The 17,654-nt window shown below is 45.1% G+C and overlaps 1 protein-coding gene across 2 annotated transcripts; it reads right to left on the bottom strand.

The window, feature by feature from the left end:
• Positions 1 to 1,144: 1,144 nt before the first annotated feature.
• On the bottom strand, positions 1,145 to 16,410 carry ANKRD40 (ankyrin repeat domain 40). Of its 2 annotated transcripts, none has more exons than XM_084748013.1 (5): positions 16,043 to 16,409; positions 9,558 to 9,706; positions 8,756 to 9,232; positions 4,633 to 4,814; positions 1,145 to 3,427 (listed from the first exon to the last, which is right to left on the bottom strand). In XM_084748013.1, the coding sequence occupies exons 1-5, from the start codon at positions 16,174 to 16,176 to the stop codon at positions 3,281 to 3,283; spliced, it is 1,089 nt and encodes a 362-aa protein (XP_084604139.1). In that variant the 5' UTR covers positions 16,177 to 16,409; the 3' UTR covers positions 1,145 to 3,280. The 2 variants fall into 2 exon arrangements, with proteins under 2 accessions (XP_084604139.1, XP_084604140.1); XM_084748014.1 differs by lacking the exon at positions 1,145 to 3,427 and adding an exon at positions 3,478 to 3,790 and having other exon boundaries at positions 16,043 to 16,410.
• Between the last annotated feature and the right edge of the window lie 1,244 nt (positions 16,411 to 17,654).

Raw genomic sequence — 17,654 nt, 5'->3', positions numbered from 1 at the left:
AAGACCCTAGAATCTGCCGAGGCCATGGCTTCCTGGAATGCTGCTGAGAGCACTTCTGGGTCCATGCCATTGCTCAGTCTTCCAAAGCTGTCCTCCAGGGCTAAAGTGAGTGTGCACCCTCCACCCCAGCCTCCTGCCTCTTCACCATGAGAGGCCACTGAACCCGGTGAAGCTGGGTGAAGAGAAAGGTCAAGTGTCCCAGGTCCCTGCCTCCGCAGCCCCTGGAGCCATTTTGAGCAAGCCAACAAAGACTGACTTTCTTCAGTCAGAGTCTACCTGGTACCAGGACTCCACTTGAAAAGAACCTCTTCCGCCATCTCCTCTCACCCTCTCACTTTCTCACCCTCATCTATTTCTCTTCCCCACCCTAAGTGCTTGGCAGTCACTGAGGAGATGACTCCTTTGATCTGCTTTTTCTGTGTGCCCTGGGTTGGCCTATGCTGCAGGACCATTTGTTAAAGGTTAATAACCACATTTTTTTGTCTTGTTTTGGGCAGGCTGTTTCTGCCCAGGATGTTTATGGGTATATGGAAAGTGACTTCCATCCTTGTGACAGAGCAAGTATGAAAGCACAAATGCCCAAATTATTCTGCCTCTCCTTGGTGCTAAGAAAAGGTCTCTGCTGCGCTCTCTGATTTATTAGGCCAATTTGGCATGACGTCTGCTTTGTGAGGCGCTAGGCGGCCTAAACCAACAGGAGATTCATTCAGCATCCTTCTCAGCTAAAGATCTGAAGGTGTGAGGCTGTTTCCTCTCCTGTCTTGGGAGTTCGTTTCTGTACTCACTGAGGCCATGACAGGTGCTGAGAGCCCAAAGGGGAGGCTCCGTTGTATCAAGTAATAGGATAATCAAAAAATGTGCCTAATGGAGGAATGACCTTTGTCTAGCTGGCTCAGCGACTCCAGGGAAACCAAGCGGCTGCTGTGAACTGGGAGGGAAGATGCCACACAGAATCCATCTCCAGATGCTACTGAGGGGTGACAGGGGACCAGCAGCAGCGATGGGGTGGAGGTGGCTCAGCTAGGGAGCTGGTTCTTCTCTTTTTCCTCCACTGTGCCAGCCCCATGGGTCTTTATGGCCATTTGAACTCTCTGTGATTAGAATTCAGTGCTGTTTAACCAGGGCAAAATGAGAGAAAATGGGCTTGGCCAGTTAACATTTAATTTTAATAATACCTGTTATGTTTGAAGAGTCAACAACACACAAGGAAAAGTCTTATGTGAATGTTTACACACAGTGTGAACACATGCTTTAAATATGCAGTAGAGGGGGGGTGCATTCAGTTAACAAAGCTCAAAAGAAACTCCCTCGGTATAAATTACACAAAGCATATAAAAATATTTCTCTGAATGCATAGATTAAGACTTCAAACTCATCTAAGAGCAACTGTGCAGATTCAACCCACTGCCCAAGACACGGACCACAATACTTCTGCAAAGGACAGGGCAGCTGGCAGAGTCACTTGGGACACCAAGACCTTTGGTCACTCTGCTTCTGAGTTCTGATGCCGTCTTCTGTAGCCCACCTCCCAGCTGGTCTCTACTGTTTCTCAGGATCTCTAATCAATTGGGGTGGCTGAAGGAGTTTGAACCCCAGTAATTTAGACATGAATACTGAATTTATTTCTTCCAAGATAGAATCACACTTATTTGTATCAGTAAAGGAAGGTTTTTTTTCAAAGCAAATTAGAAGGAAAAAAAGGTTAGAACATCTAGATAAAGTGGTTTCTGAGTGCTTGGAACACAAGGGAGGGCCCTTCATTAAAGCACTTGGGAAAGGGGTGATGAGCAACTGCTATTCTGCTATGCAGACACTCTACAAGGGGAAGTTGCCAGCTGTACGATTCAGTCACTACACAGTGACGCCAAGAAGCTGGCCTTGAAGAACACCTGAACCTCACTTTGCCACTCCAGCGGCAGCGGGAGGCCATTACCTCAGCGCAGCGTTCTCTTCCACTGACACCTGCATGTTTTCGCTCAACTGCAGTGTTCTAAGAAAATTAATCGTCAGGAGGTGAAGTTTCTTTGGAAACTATAGGCACTATGGGGCGAAAGCTTAAGACAGCAGGGACCCTCGCCGACAGCTGCTCCAGCCCTGCCTCCTGCTCACCTGTGGGCCAGGTCCTGTTTCTAAAGGTAAGCTGTTTGTTTCAGCAAACGGAGGCTTCTCAACTTTACTGATGCCGAGGCGGGGGAGACTCTCTGACTGAACGCTTGGAAAAGATTCGTACACCATGCTCCAGAGTCTAGTCAGGTGCTCACAACTGACTGTGGAGGTGACAGGGGAATTCCTAAGATTGAACAATTTGTTTACAAAAGCAACAGATTTCAGAGTTATGTAAAAATCCTAATAATTTCCAAAATAACCTTTATCTTTGATACAAAAATAAAGACGCTAACTCCTTTAGTTCAGTTTCCCACAATAACCATTAAAACAGCAACAAATTCAGGCTCAAAAACTGCTTTTCATTTCTGGTGGGAAGCGGGAGTGGTGGACGCAGACCAGCAGTTTGTGCTCTTCGTGAACGGTGCAGTTAAACAAGGATGACAGGAGCTGCCTCAGAGTAAAAAGGCAGCGGCTCCTTTAGGAAGCATTAGAGCGCCCTCTAGTGACTGTGGAGGGAGGGATGCAAAGATGACTGTCCTGAGACAGGAGCAGTCGTGAGTGGTCACAAAAGAAAACTGGGGGAGGGGAAGCTCTTTTGGTTAACAGCCTATTTACAATTAGGTAACTATATTTTTAAATACTTTAAACCTGAGTAACATTTATAAATACGCTATATGAAACCTCACAGCCACAGGTCACACCAGATTCCCTTTGTCCAGCACCTGTGCTTTCTTTCCTCAGTCCTCCTCCCTAGTCAGTTCAAAATTTCAGGCGCATCACGAGCATGCAACACCAAGAGAAGTGTGCCGGGCCCTTCAGGTGCACTGTCCACACGAGTGGCTAGAGACAGGTCTGCTCTCAGCTTCTGCTTCGACAGCTCTCTAGATTCTGCACATGTAACACTGGCTATCGTACCTTCGGCTTCTGCCTCTCAAGACTACTTTTCAGCTGTTCAAAGATTCAGCAATAGGTTTATTGTGCACCAAGAGGCTTGGAAGAGTGGCACCGCTGCTGGGGGTCGGGTTCCCACCTGCTGAGGCAGGATGTTAGTGTACACTACGCAGTGGCACCAGGGGCCCTGGTGGGCATCTGAGGCTTTGGGATCAATGGCTTGTCCTTTGGCCCAGAGGTGACACATACTGTCACAATACTCAGTAATAAAGTCCCTGCTGCATTAGTATGTCAGTTTTGAAGCTCTCCGGTTGTAGCAAGGCCTCTCAGTCAGTGTGGATGCAGCATTTCTGAACAGAAAATTATTCTCACTTATCATCAGAACCAGCTCCAGCTCCTGGAAATCCTGGAGTCGGGCAACATCTTTGTCCTAAAATAAAACGGGAATGGATTACATTTTTCTTTTCATTTAGTTAACTCCTTTACTAAATTTGTTTATTTATTTATTTAGTGTGACATGTTTGTGTCGTGATGCACGGGTGGAGGTCAGAGGACAACCTGTGGGAACTGGTTCTCTCCTTCTACCACATGGGTCCCGGGACAAAACTCGGGTCATCAGGCTTGGCAGTAAGTACCTTTACCCATCTTGCCAGCCTAGAGCAACAGATTAATAGAAACAGTTTGTGTCTATGTTTTGTGGGTTGTGTTGATGCCAGTATCTTGGTCCATCTTCAATCTAAAAGAAAATGAAATCCCTGAGTCAGCTAAGCAGTTATCAGTCCCCATGTGCAACCTGGGGAGAAATATGGAGAAAGCAGTTAACGGTCTGCTACAGGATGAGAACACCCTAAAGGATCAGGCAGGTGGGCATCAGTTCCTAGGAACTTAGAGAAGCCGGAAACTTGATGCTAGAAAACCCATAGCTGGCTGGAGGGTCGCACAGATGCCCAGGTGGGCCTCATCTCATCATATACAGAGCATACTCTAGCAGAGCACTAAGGCAAGCCCCACAGGTCACCATGGGAACAAGTGAAACGGGCCCATGTAACATCCTGCTATCATCCAACCTTCAATAATGCCAGGGCATGAGAGTGTGGTAACTCACACCTTTAATCCCAGCAGAGGCAGAGGCAGGAGCACTCCCATAAATCTAACGCTGGCCTGGGACACACAACAAATACCAAGCCAGCTAGAGCTACACATCAAGACTCTGTCTCAAAATAAATAAACAAAAGAGCAAGTAAACCAGGGTCTCTGTGGCTTAGACAAAGGGAAAAAAGCTCGTGGATTACATTTAGTTAGAAAGCCGGGCATGGTGGCGCACACCTTTAATCCCAGCACTTGGGAGGCAGAGGCAGGCGGATCTCTGTGAGTTCGAGGCCAGCCTGGTCTACAAAGCAAGTCTAGGACAGCCAAGGCTACACAGAGAAACCCTGCCTTGAAAAACCAAACAAAAAAAATTTAGGTTGGCGCCTTGCCCATGACAAGCCTGTGCTTTAGCACTGGGCCCTAGCCTCAGTCCTCCTTAGTTCTCCTCTACTGGCTTTCCCTTCAGCGGTGACTCACTGACCAAGGAAGAAGTTAGGTACGTTCCAAATGCAAACAGAGCCACTTGTACTGACAGACTTTTCTTACCTTTCTTAACAGAGTATTGGGTAACTTTCTGATCTTTTCCACTTGGTCTGGATTAACACCCAGCTCACAGCAGCTCACTCTGAGCAGTTCCTGGTAGGTGAGCTCCTGCCGATCCAGTTCAATTTCAATGAAATCATTTTCTCGAAGAGATGGGTTCTGAATCCTCACCTTGAGTACCAGCTCTAGAAAGACACAGAGAGAGATGGTAACACGGAGCTTGGTATATAGCACAGTGCACGTAATGTAAGGCTGCATCACTCACTAAGAAACCCTAGGCCACTCAGTAGGGTTTATTTACAGCCTTTCTGGCTCTGCCTTCTCCGCCACAGTTCTCCAAGAAATGAGGCAGGAGCAGCCACCCTAGTTCTATGAGGGTCACTAATCTCGGTGCCTGGACGTAAGGAGGTAAAGACTCCCGAAGGGTTTGAGTACCAATTACACATGAGTAGGGAGTGAAGAAGAAGGTCAGAAAGAAGGAGGGCAAGACATGGTACATGAGCAACTCTGACAGGATTCAACAATTCTAAAGTCACTTAGGCAATACAACACTCTTTAAAATAAAGATGTAAAGGAGCCAGGCATGGGCTGCATCACATGCTTATAATCCAGTAACAGGAGGTGGAGAGAGAAGGACCACAGGTTTCAGGACAGCCTGAACTACTTAGTGAGACATTGTCTCAAAACACCAAAACAATTCATCCTAGCTACTCAGAAGGCAGAGACAAGCAGATCTCTGTGAGTTCAAGGCCAGCCTGGTCTACATAGTGAGTTCCAGGCCAGCCTAAGCTATGTACCCAAATCAATTAACAAAAACAGAACAACAACAAAAAACAAAACAAAACAAAACAAAAAACCACCACCAAATCAAGACAGCAAGGGACAATAACAAATTTAAATCTAAATGTGACTTGAAACACTGCACCTTAATAAGACAGGAGTCCTTGCTTGGGAGTTGATAGCACTGCTACTCATGAGTCAGAGTTTAAAGCACTTTGCCTTTATATGCCAAACCCGGTGTCAAGATGACTCAAGCCGAGTATTTACACACATTTGGAGATTCTGACTTGCTCTTAAAGTATGGATCCCTCACAGCGCCACGGGTCACCAATATTAGCAGGTAGAGTATGGGGTTTTCAAAACTAGGAAGTAAGTTAATTGTAGGTGAAAAGGAAACGTGTGGATTTACTGGAATTAGAGGTATGTGTACGAACTTGTGGTCTCCAATGTTCTTAAAATGATACAGCTAGCCAGGCATGGTGGTACATTACTTTAACCCTACCATTTGGGAGGCAGAAACAGGTGGATCTCTATGAACTCAACACTAGCTTGTTCTGCATAGTTAAGTTTTGGACCAGGCGGAACTACATAGTAAGATCCTGCCAAAAGGGAGCTGGAGAGATGGCTCAGCAGTTAAGAGCACTGGCTGCTCTTCCCGAGGTCCTGAGTTCAATTCCTGACACCCACATGGCAGCTCACAACTGTCTGGAACTCTAGTTCCAGGGGACCCAACACGCTCACACAGAAATACATGTAGGCAAAATGCCAATGCAAGTAAAATAAATAAATTATTTTTTTAAAAAATCCTGCCAAAAGAACAAAAAATTAAAATAAGCACACACAAAGAAATGCACATATGAATATATATATGTGAACAATATATTATACATATACCAACATGTATATATAAATATTTGCTTCCTTCCTCTCTCCTGTCCCCTCTTCTCGTCCATGTTTTCCTTTTTCTTAGTCTCTAACTAAGCCTGGAACTGTTACACCTATAACAACGAGGACACCTAGTGCCCACATCCTGACTTCTAAATCTAATTTTCTACCCAAAAGACCCAGAACTCCTAGGAGAAATGGCAGATTGCAGTGTTGGTGTGGGAAGAATGACAGTATAAATCAGAAACATCTTGTTGCACTAGAAATAAGGATGTGTTCCAAGAATACTGAGGATGTGTCCACAGGATATAAGAACTAGCTTCAAGGGGTTCCCACTGGCTAAGTCAGGAACAATCTGACTATCAAAAGAATGACTGCATCCAATTACAACACACTAAATACAATATGAATCATGAGGCCAGGCTGCAGAGATGGCTAAGCAGTTAAGAGCACTGGCTGCTCTTCCAGAGGACCTAGGTCCAATTTCCAGAATCCACATGGTGGTCCACAACTGTCTGTAACTCATTCCAGGAAACTCAATGCCCTCTTCTGGACATGGTAATCAGACATACATGCAGGCAAAACACCCATACCGGGGGAAAAAAATCACAAGTTCATATGCCTATAAATGAGAAGGAAAAGTCCTTTTCTAGTGAAATTTGTTTTTATTTTATATTTCGTCCAAACTGGAGTTACAGACAGTTGTGAGCTGCCATGTGGGTGCTGGGAATTGAACCCAGGTCCTCTGAAGAGCAGTCAGTGTTCTTAACCACTGAGCCATCTCTCCAGTTACTCAAAATCCCTTTCTTTATTTTATTTTATGTACATTGGTGTTTTGCATGTATGTATGTATGTATGTGTGAGGGTGTCAGATCTTAGAGTTACAGACAGTTGTGCGCTGCCATGTGTGTGCTGGGAATTGAACCCAGGTCCTTCAGAAGAACAGTCAGTGCTCTCAACCTCTGAGCCATCTCTCCTGCCCTCAAAGTCCCTTTCATAGCATAATACCAAGTAATAAAGAGAAGGAATGACAGAAAGCCGTATTTTCACCAAATAAGTGCTCTGAGCCCTTCAAAATTATAGAGTCAAGAACAATAGGGGGGAAACGCTAGAAAGATGGGTCAACTTTTAAGAATACTTGCTTTTTTTTTCCAGAGCAGAATTTGGTTCAAAGTACCCATGGAAGGAGGCTCCTCCAGTCTGCAACTCTAGTTCCGGGAGATCTGACACCCACTTCAGCCTCTGAGGGTATTGTATATACATGGCATACTTACATGAAGGCAAAACACTCATTACATTTAAAAAAAAAAACTTTTAAAAAAATTTAATCTTTTTCAAGATGTATTTATTTTACATATTTCACCTACATATATGTATGTGAGTCATGTGTATATAATGCAGAAGGCACTGGATCTCTTCGAACTGGAGTTACAGACAGCTGTGAGCTACAAGGTGGACACTGGGAATGGAAGCAGAGTCCTCTGCCAGGGTAGAACGTAGTCTTAACTGCTGAACCCCATAGTACTTCCTCTCTCGTTCTGTTTGTGGTTTTTGTTGTTGTTGGGTTTTTTTTTTTTTTTTTTTTTTTTTGAGACAGGGTTTCTCTGTGTAACATCCCTGGTTGTCCTAGATCATACTGTGTAGACCAGGCTGGTCTCAAACTCAACAGAGATCCACCTGCCTCTGCCTCCTGAATGCTGGGATTGAAGGCGTGATCCATGCTACCACGCCTACCCCGAATACATCTTTCTTTTAAAAAAAGAAAGAAAGTGGTGGCACACACCTGTAATCCCAGCACTCAGGGAGCCACAGGCAGGCAGATCTCTGGTCTATAAATTGAGTCCAGGTCAGGCAAGGCTACACAGAAAAACCCTGTCTGGAAAAACAAAACAAAACAAGACAATAAAGGGTAAAGGGATGGAGTATGTTTCAGATTAAAGAATAATAAAATGGCATAATAACCAAGTGTAATATCTATTGTTAAGACGACTGACAGAATTTAAGTATGGACTACCAGTTTAAATCAATATTAAATCAAATTTGTGGTTTTTTTTCTTTTTTTTTTTTTGGTTTTTCGAGACAGGGTTTCTCTGTGTAGCCTTGACTGTCCTGGACTCACTTTGTAGACCAGGCTGGCCTCGAACTCACAGCTATCTGCCTGCCTCTGCCTCCCGAGTGCTGGGATTAAGGGCATGTGCTACCACGCCCGGCTAAAATTGTGTTTCTTAAATTCAATACCTGTACTATAGTTATATGAGAAAATTCTTGTTCCTAGGAATGGTAGAAAAGGAACATATTTTCCTATTTTAAGGTAAAAATATACAGTTTATGAATATTGAGTGAAGAGAGTCCCTTAGGCAGGTCTTGTAACTTTCTCCTAGTTTTATAAGTATACCCTAACTAAACAAACAAATAACCTTCAGTCTCCTGTTGCTGAGGCTGTTTGCTGCTAAAGTGTTACCTTGCATATTAAATGGAAATGCTCCGGTGAAGAAAAACGGCTGGAATGCTGGCGCTGGTCCTGCATATGTCCCATTTTGCGGCTCCAGAGACACAGGTGGCTTGGATGGGACAGAGAACAGGGAGCGGTTCTGACTCACTGGTGGCTGACAGACAGGACCAGGTTTTGTGCTTTCTGGTGTTCTGAGCATGGCAGAGGGGGCAGAAATATCACCATTCTGAACCAATGCCAGAGAGGTATGGTCCCTAGGAAAGGCCCCTAGCAGAGAGGGTTCTGTGGGGGCAAGCAATGGAGGCGAGCCATCTGTAGGGGGTGATGCTGGAGGTGTGGAGGGACCCCCATTCTGCAGCTGGGTGGAGTCTTCTGCTGCAGGAGTATAGATGAAAGGGAAGGGTGGGTTGGCCAGATAGTTGGGAACAAAGGGCAGTTCTGCCTCCTTCTTCAGCTGGGGGAGCTCATCATCATCAGCTTCTTCCACTAAAAAATAGAAAAATACAGAACATAAAACTTAATAAGAAACAAGCACAGTGAGAGCTAGTGTCAGCTGAGACGTGGCAAACACTTTGGTCAGGACTTACTGCCTCTTCAGGTCAAAAGAGAAAACATTTCATTAGGTTTATGACTACCATTTTTACTACTGTTTTCAATTTTACAAAATAAAAACAAAACAAAACAAAAACTTATAATATTGGCCTCCTAGGGAAAAAATGAAATTACAACCTTGACATAGTAATTAACTTAAAAAAATAAAACCAGTTATTTGATCAGCATCAATGTGGCCAATAATACATCTTAGACTCACCTCCCATAATCTTCCTGATTTCTCTCCTTGATGTTAACTGCACTGGCATTTCTCCTTTGGTTGTCAGAATCTCTCTGTCAGCTCCTGATTTTAGCAGGTAAGAGACCACCTGCCCATGGTTTCGTTTACAGGCCCAGTGTAAGCAGGTCCTGTTCCAAAGAAAGGAGAAAGAATGACTGAAAAAGAGAAAAGGTGATTCAAGATTCCAAATTAGCCAGGCATGGTGGTGCACACCTTTAATCCCAGCATTTGGGAAGCAGAGGCAGGCGGATCGCTGTGAGTTCAAGGCCAGCCTGGTCTACAAAGCAAGTCCAGAACAGCCAAGGCTACACAGAGAGACTCTGTCTCAAAAAAGAAAACAACAACAAAAATATTTCAAATTATAAATATCAGTAGATAAATATACACAAGCTTATTAGACATCAGCTAGAACTCAGAAGTCAGGTCTCAATTTTTCATTTTACAAAGCAGATGATCAAAATATTAATATAGGGGCTAGAGAGATGGCTCAAAGGTTAAGATCATTGGTTGTTCTTCCAGAGGTCCTGAGTTCAATTCCCAGCAACCACATGGTGGCTCACAGCAATCTATAATGATATCTGGTGTCCTCTTTTGGCATACAGGCACATATGCAGGCAAAACACTGTGTATATAATAAATAAATAAATCTTTTAAAAAAATATATTAATATACCCAAGAATGGTGGCACAGACCTTTAATCCCAGCACTTGGGAAGCAGAAGCAGGCAGATCTCTGTAAATTTTTGTATGTTTTTGTTTTTGTTGTTTGTTTTTTTGAGACAGGGTTTCTCTAGTGTAGCCTTGGCTGTCCTGGACTTGCTTTGTGGTCACTTTGCTGGCCTCAAATTTACAGCAATCTGCCTGCCTCTGGCTCCCCAAGTGCTGGGATTGCAGGCTTACACCACCTGATCTCTGTCCATCTTAAGGACAGCCTGGTCTACATAGTGAGTTCCAGGCCAGACAAAGCTTACGTAGAGACACCCCAACCCCCCAATCTCCAGTAAGAATATTTTAATATTTTTAAATTTTATTTTTAAGTTTCATTCTAGGGGCTGGAGCTGTAACTCAGTGGTTAAGTGCTTGCCTAAAATGCACAAAGCCTACCTGGGTTCAATCCTAGCACCGCAAAATAAATAAAGTTTTAATTTCTAGTCCACAAGAAGCATCAATTAATCCCAGGCTCTTCAGTGCAATGACACTTCAGGACGCCGCTCTACCAGGAGCTAGCTCCTATCTGCAGCTCCTCTGCTGTGTCTATCGTTACCACAGCAGGGACGACTGCATCCGTCTTAGCTGCTTATTCCCTTTTCTACACACGGCTACCCACATACATGATTTCCAAACTTCCATTTTCCAAAATGCTGCCTTTTCTCAATGTCTCCAGAAGGCTACAAACATATCCTCCTCTAGTGAAACCCTGCATACATCCTTTGTACTCTGGAGGCACCGAAAACGAGGCCATCAACAGCCAAAGTGCTTCAAGAACAGACCCTCCTTCCGGAACAGCCTCACTTAAGCAAAACTACTTAATATTGTATACACAGAGGTGCTCAACAGTCCAAAGGACTGTTACTTTGACATTGAATACAAATTTAATGAGCACCCTTCAAAAATGCCATCTTAACAGAAGTTGCATCCTCAGGCACAGAGCAGAATGCATATTATGGAAGGAAAATACGTTTTTTTCCCATTTGGAACTCATTCTCTCCTCATTCATTTCCCATTTTGAACATAATACTCACCAACTCTAATTTAACCAAGATATGCATGTCCAGACCTTATAGCCAAACCCAGATGAGATAATGAACACACGGGGCTGGAGAGATGGCTCAGCGGTTAAGAGCACTGACTGCTCTTCCAGAGGTCATGAGTTCAATTCCCAGCAACCACATGGTGGCTGACAACCATCTATAATGTGATCTGATGTGTACTATATACATAATAAATAAATCTTAAAAATAAAAAATAAAAAAAAAAAAAAGATAATGAACACACAGAGGCTCAGCAGAGAACACTCACCTGGGAAGTGCACCTATCCATAATGTTTAGTTCATTCCAGGGGAAGCTGATTTGCTTTGTATACCTTTACATTAATGACTTAGGGAACTCTAGCTTGAATGACTGGTGGGAGCCACAAACGTTTCAAAGTGACAGTCCATACCATCATTCACCATCCAGGTGCCTTTAGTGTTCTCTTTGACAAAAATGACTGGCCATGTGGAAAAAATGGAGAAGAGGCCTTTAAAATTATTTTGTGATGCTACAACCCAGGGCCTCACACATGCTAGGCAAGTGCTTCCTCACTGAGCTACATCCCCAGCAGAGGGTGAACAGAAGGATCGACCTGACATATACAGATGCTTGTGTGTGTGTGTGTGTATGCGTGCGCACGCGCACGCACATGCATGTGTGGTACCAGAGACTGAAACAATGACCTCACGTTAGGCAAGCACTCTACCCTTGAGCTACATCTCCAGCCCAAGTGCTTCTTTCTTATCATTTAGTGAAGCTAGGATAAAATGGACATTGTTTAGGATAGAGAGATCCAAATTTTCCTTGATTCTGAGAAAATTGCAGCTCAGCGTGTGTTTGTGTGGAGACGTCTGTGCCATAAGCTTGAAAAGTGAATAATTACAATAAGTGAGTACCCAAAAATGAAAGGCTCAGGCTAAGGAAAAAAAATATGTTCCCTTCTGGAAAGAAGTTCTTACTTGCTAGTGGTAAATTACTCATCCATGGCAAGCTGGAGAGTGAAAGAGTAATTCATTGTGAGTGGGTCAGAGAGACCCTGGGACGAACCAGCTGCCGTAATTAGAGTACCACCAGAGTCGAGTGACTATGAGCAGCTAGAACTCACAACCATTGCAGCCAGGCAGTATTTTCAGTTTCTTCATAAACCATTATGCTTGTTTCTAGGGCCAAAGGGGACACATGACACTTGAATTACAATTGATGTGGAAACTCTATTTTTGAACCTCAACTCTTTAAACTTTACATTTGCAGTCAGACTATCCCATTAGGGCTGGGAAGTATTTTAGACCAGAGGCTTTGGGCATCATTCATCAACTGGGCATCATTCATCACTGCTGAAACTGTGGTTACTGAGCAACCAAGAACTGAAAGCAGTCACAGCCTAGTTTCCAATGTTGGAAAGAGTTGGCTGTTTGCCAGGGTAACTTTATATGTCTCCCAACATGTTGCCTAATAAGAAGAAAATAACAATAGCTAACACAAACATAATACTTTACATCTTGGGCATTGTTCTAAAAGGCTGAACTTATTTAATCTTCAAAATATCCCCTGAGGAACTGGGTACAGTGGGGTTTGCCTATAGCCCCAACTACTCAGTACACTCGCGTAGGAAGAAGGTAACTTTGAGGACAGGAGTTAAGGCCAGGCCAGGCAACATAGCAAGGCCAAGTCTAAAAAGAAAGAAACAAAAAAAGAAAGAAACAAGGAAAGAAAGAAAGAGGAAAAACCTACTAAGCCCGGTGAGGTGGTACATGCCTATAATCTCAGGACTCTGGGAAGCAGAGGTAGGCGGATCTCTGTGGGTTCGAAGCCAACCTGGTCTACAAAGCAAGTTCAGGACAAACAAGATTTGTCTTGAAAAAACCAAAAAGAAGGAAAAGAAAGGCCTACTATTGTGAACATTCATCACTCAATTAGCAAACAAATAAGCAAATTATGTAGTGTGCTAAGTGAATATTAAGTGTTATAGGGAACAGAGCAAGAGATTAGGGAATGCCAGGGGTTGGGAGGGAGTTGCACAATTTTAAACTGACAGACAAGGAAAAGTCCTACCATGAAGCTAACATCTAAGCTGAGATCTGAAAGAGGACAGAGAGCAAACCAGGGCATAGGGATGAAAAGCTCTCTAGACAAGAGGGAAGGCAAAGTGCAAAAGGCTAGAACTGGGGCTTTACTGCTGTTCTCGGAGGCCAGGGGAATATGGAAACAAGTGAGTAAGGAAGCAAATCTCAAGGCATGAGGCCCGAAGGTCAAGCACAGGAGTGGAAACTCAGAATAACATGGAGGCACTGAGGACTTTGAGTGAAGTAATCCACGTCTAAGTCAGGGTGACTGCTGTAGTATAGCAAGGAGACTAGGACGGATACTATGCCCCTGTCTCGCAAGATAAACTGTGGTGGCTGTGTGTGACAGTGCCACCAAAGAGCTTGTGAGAGGTAGGCAGATGCTGTTTGAACATGGCGGCAGCAGAACGGCTGATGGTATGTGGTGTGTGAAGGAAAGACAGGGACCAAGGACGGTGTGCTGTGCCCTGGTCATAGAAGAGGCTGAGATGAGACGGACTTAAAGCACTAGGCCAAGAGCCTAAGGCGGGAAAAGGGAAATCTAGGAATCCCCACTTGGACTGAATTGACTGCAGTTAGAATTTCCTCTTTGCCACGCCTCATCATGTGACTTCAGACTCACCTGACACTCACTATGTATCAGCACAGGGCAGGCATGGTGCTGAGGGCTCAGATGCTGGACTCGTTTCCAGCTCTACCAGTTAGTTACTTGAAGGCTAACAGTCATGTAGACTAATGAAATACCAAATTTAGTAATTTAGGGACGTTTTGAAAATTGGATGGTTTACTTAATTCTCGTGGGGACTCAGTTCTTCATCTTTAAGATGGAGAAAAGGACAATAACTTATGTCCCCAGAGAGTTGGGAGGCAGGTCAAGGGTTTGGAAGCACATCCTGTGCCACAGAGCTTGCTCAATGAGTGGTAGCTACTTACTATCCTTCATCTCAATAAACGCTAACACCGCTTCTGAAATAACTGGAAAGGGAAGTAACTCAGACAAGACCACACACAGCTAGGCAGGCAGAACCTGCGGCAACCAGGCTCATTACGCTACAAAGCACTGCCCCCCAGTGCCAAAACAGTCATTCACATTTGGACACCAGGGCAAGGCAAACACAACTACGAGTGTTTTAACTGCAAACACAACTACGAGTGTTTTAATTGCAAACATTTCAAGTCAAGAAAGTAGCGTCCACTGTCCCGTGGCTGTGGACAGCTGTCTAGACTAGTTTCTTTATGGTAAGGAGTCTGGTAGATTTCTCAGAAAGTACACCAGTTATGACTCTGATATGATACTGACAACTGGGCAACCAGGGCAAGCATTGTCTGGGACTCAAATGATTTCCAGTGCCCTTTCAGTTCCAAAATGTACGGCTGGGTTTACAGGCGAATGGGGATGGGGGCTTCAAACTCATTTTAACTTTAAACTAGCCAAAGGGACTAGTTAAACATCACCTGAATTAGGCCAGGCGTGGTGGCGCACGCCGTTAATCCCAACACTCAAGAGAGCCAGAGGCAGGCAGATCGCTGTGAGTTCGAGGCCAGCCTGGTCTACAAAGTGAGTTAGGACAGCCAAGGCTACACAGAGAAACCCTGTCTCCAAAAACCAAACCAAACCAAACCAAAAACAAACATTACTTGAATTAAGTAAAAATTTAAATGTAAATTCCAAAAGGGGTAGAATAATACCACATTCAGCTACTTAAAACTAAAGACTTGATCACATCTTAAGATGAGATTCCTTAGTCAGGCATGGTGGCACACACCTTTAAACCCAGCACTCAGGAAGCAGAGGCAGGAGGAGCTCTGTGAGTTGGAAGTCAGCCTGGGCTACAAAGAAGAGTTCCAGGACAGCTAGGGCTGCTACACAAGGAAACCCTGGTCCCAAAAAACAAAAAAAACCAAAACCAAACAACCAAAAAAAAAAAAAGAGAGAGAGAGAGAGAGACAGACAGACAGACAGACAGACAGATTGCTTCCATATTTAATTGGGAAGGAGGCCATCTACAATTAGACATCTAAAGCCTTGGGTAAAACTCACTATTGGAAATTGTACTGAGAAAACAAAGCACTACAGGGCAAACAAATGAGTCTCCTCTCAAAGAGCAACAGCAAACCACTGTTGTATAGAAACAACAGAGGCAAAATTATTATGCAAGTGGTGGGGTTTTGTAGTTCTTGTTTCTTTTTTTTTTCCTGGTCTTGGCTAAAGAAATCGTGCTGGTTTTAAGATTGGCATTTGATCGGTTGCTTATGCTTTCATCTCTGCACGAAGTGTTCTTCAGAAGCGCCCGTGGCAAAAGAACTCAAGCCTGATGAAATCCAGAGCAGAGTCGCTGAGAAATCAAAGCCTCTAGCTAGCATCACCACCATTCGAGCCAAGCTAACAAGGGGGCACGCACGCGGAGTGGAGTGGCCTCCGGTGTCCCCGAGGGCGCTGTCCGCGGTGGACCACCGAAGGTATGACCTGGGGAAGCTGCGCTCCCGTCTGCACGAGGCAACTGGGTCAGGGCTAGTCTCGAAAGGGCACAACCTACGAGGCCTGAAAAGTACCCCGCTTCGCCTTAGCCGGCGTCCTGGGTCACCGATGACTGCTCCACGCCCCGAGCTAGTGGCCCTGAACCCTAGGCCTCCCCCGCTCGCCACTTACCAGCCGTTGACCTCATTTTGGGAGTTCACATCCACCCCGCTTTCCACCAGTTTCTGCACCTCCCGAATGTCCCCCAAGGCCGCTGCCTCCCGCAGCCTCTCCTGCTGCTCCTTCTGCTCTAGCAGGGCGCTCATCTTCCCCAGGGCCCCGGGCCCCCGGCCGCCCCGCCCTGAGCCTGTCAGCGTCGCCGCCGCCTCCGCGACCCACTCCCGGCCATGGGGAGGGAGCGCCGGGCTCACCCGCCCCACTCGCGCCTCCGCCCGCGCCCGGCCCGGGGCCTCGTGCTCCCGCCCGCCCGCCGGCAGATCCCCAGCTGCTCCTGGCCCACAGGCCCAGGCCTCCACCCCCGCCGCGCCTCCGAAGGCCGGCTCCGGGGGACCCTATTCACTGTGACAACATTGACCCAGATATGTTTCGTTCCGACCCGCGGCCCCACCGCCCCGGCCGGCTGTTTATGTAACCACCGCACTGGATTATCTGCTGTGATTCACTGGCTATTTTTAGACCTCCCACCCAGCAGTTTCCAGCGAGGAGGACAGACACCGGAATAGTTAGGGGGGCGGAGGGACCCGACTTGCTTGAGAGCCAGAAAAGCCTTATCCTCTGGAGCAGGCTGTTTAGCAGGCATTAAAAATAATTGGTGGGTTTCCACCCCCACTGTCCCAAGTTTGGGTAGCTCTTTTTCTATCTGAGCCAATTTTTACCCAGCAGGACGGGAAATGCGCTGAAAACGATCCTACTATAATATGCCCATTATTTGCAGAGATAGATGACACTGTTCTTTCTTATTTTTGTCAGTGCTTGGGACCATTTGGCTAGAATATTTATTTCAGTTTTATTGTTTTACCCCTTATCGTTTTTAGACAGAAATTCTTCTAACTTGGCTTTCATGAAAATGAACATTGTTTATACTTTATAAAATGCAACTCATTATATCTTATAAATTATAATTAATTGTTCTGAAAGCTTTGTAAAGAAAGACGGAGCGGGCTGGGGAGGGGTGCTTAGTCATCTCGGTCCTGAACCTAGGCACTGAGGGTAGAGCTATGGTGCGTTCATAAACAGCAGTGTGCAGTACTCCTTGCCTAACCTAGCTAATGAGGCTCAAAGCCTCGGTTGGCACTGTTTTACCACCCAGTGGGAGAAACAGAAAATATTGTTTTGCTGAGCTCAGGGGCCTTGGAGAGATTCCTGATGTGGCACTGGCTAGAACTTTGCAGATGGGCTGAGAAGATTAAGGAAAACGCCCTGGGGAGGCAGAGAGGAGGGCCTGAACAAAGAGGAGATGAAATAGGAAGGGATAAATATAGGTAGAGAGTCTTTATTTCCATTTCTCGGGGCTGCCAAGGGCGCACAGCACGCGTTTGTCTTGTTACTGTTTAAGAAAAAGCAATGTCTGTTTATTATGATACAGTAATTCACACAGCACACACTGCACACCAGGAGTGATGAACAGCAACTGACTAAACACTTACATTGACCCCGGTGGCAAATTGGAACGCTGCTTGAGCTTATGCTTTTCCTTGTTTCCTCAATTTAAAATTTAATTCTCAGATCCAGCGTGGTACTCCATCTGATGTTGATATGGATGGATTGGCACACCAAATGAACA

This window comes from Acomys minous, assembly GCF_964271855.1.
Source record: "Acomys minous genome assembly, chromosome: 12".
NCBI lineage: Eukaryota > Metazoa > Chordata > Mammalia > Rodentia > Muridae > Acomys > Acomys minous.
Note: the sequence above shows the minus strand (reverse complement) of the source record. Positions and strands in the feature narration are given on the sequence as shown.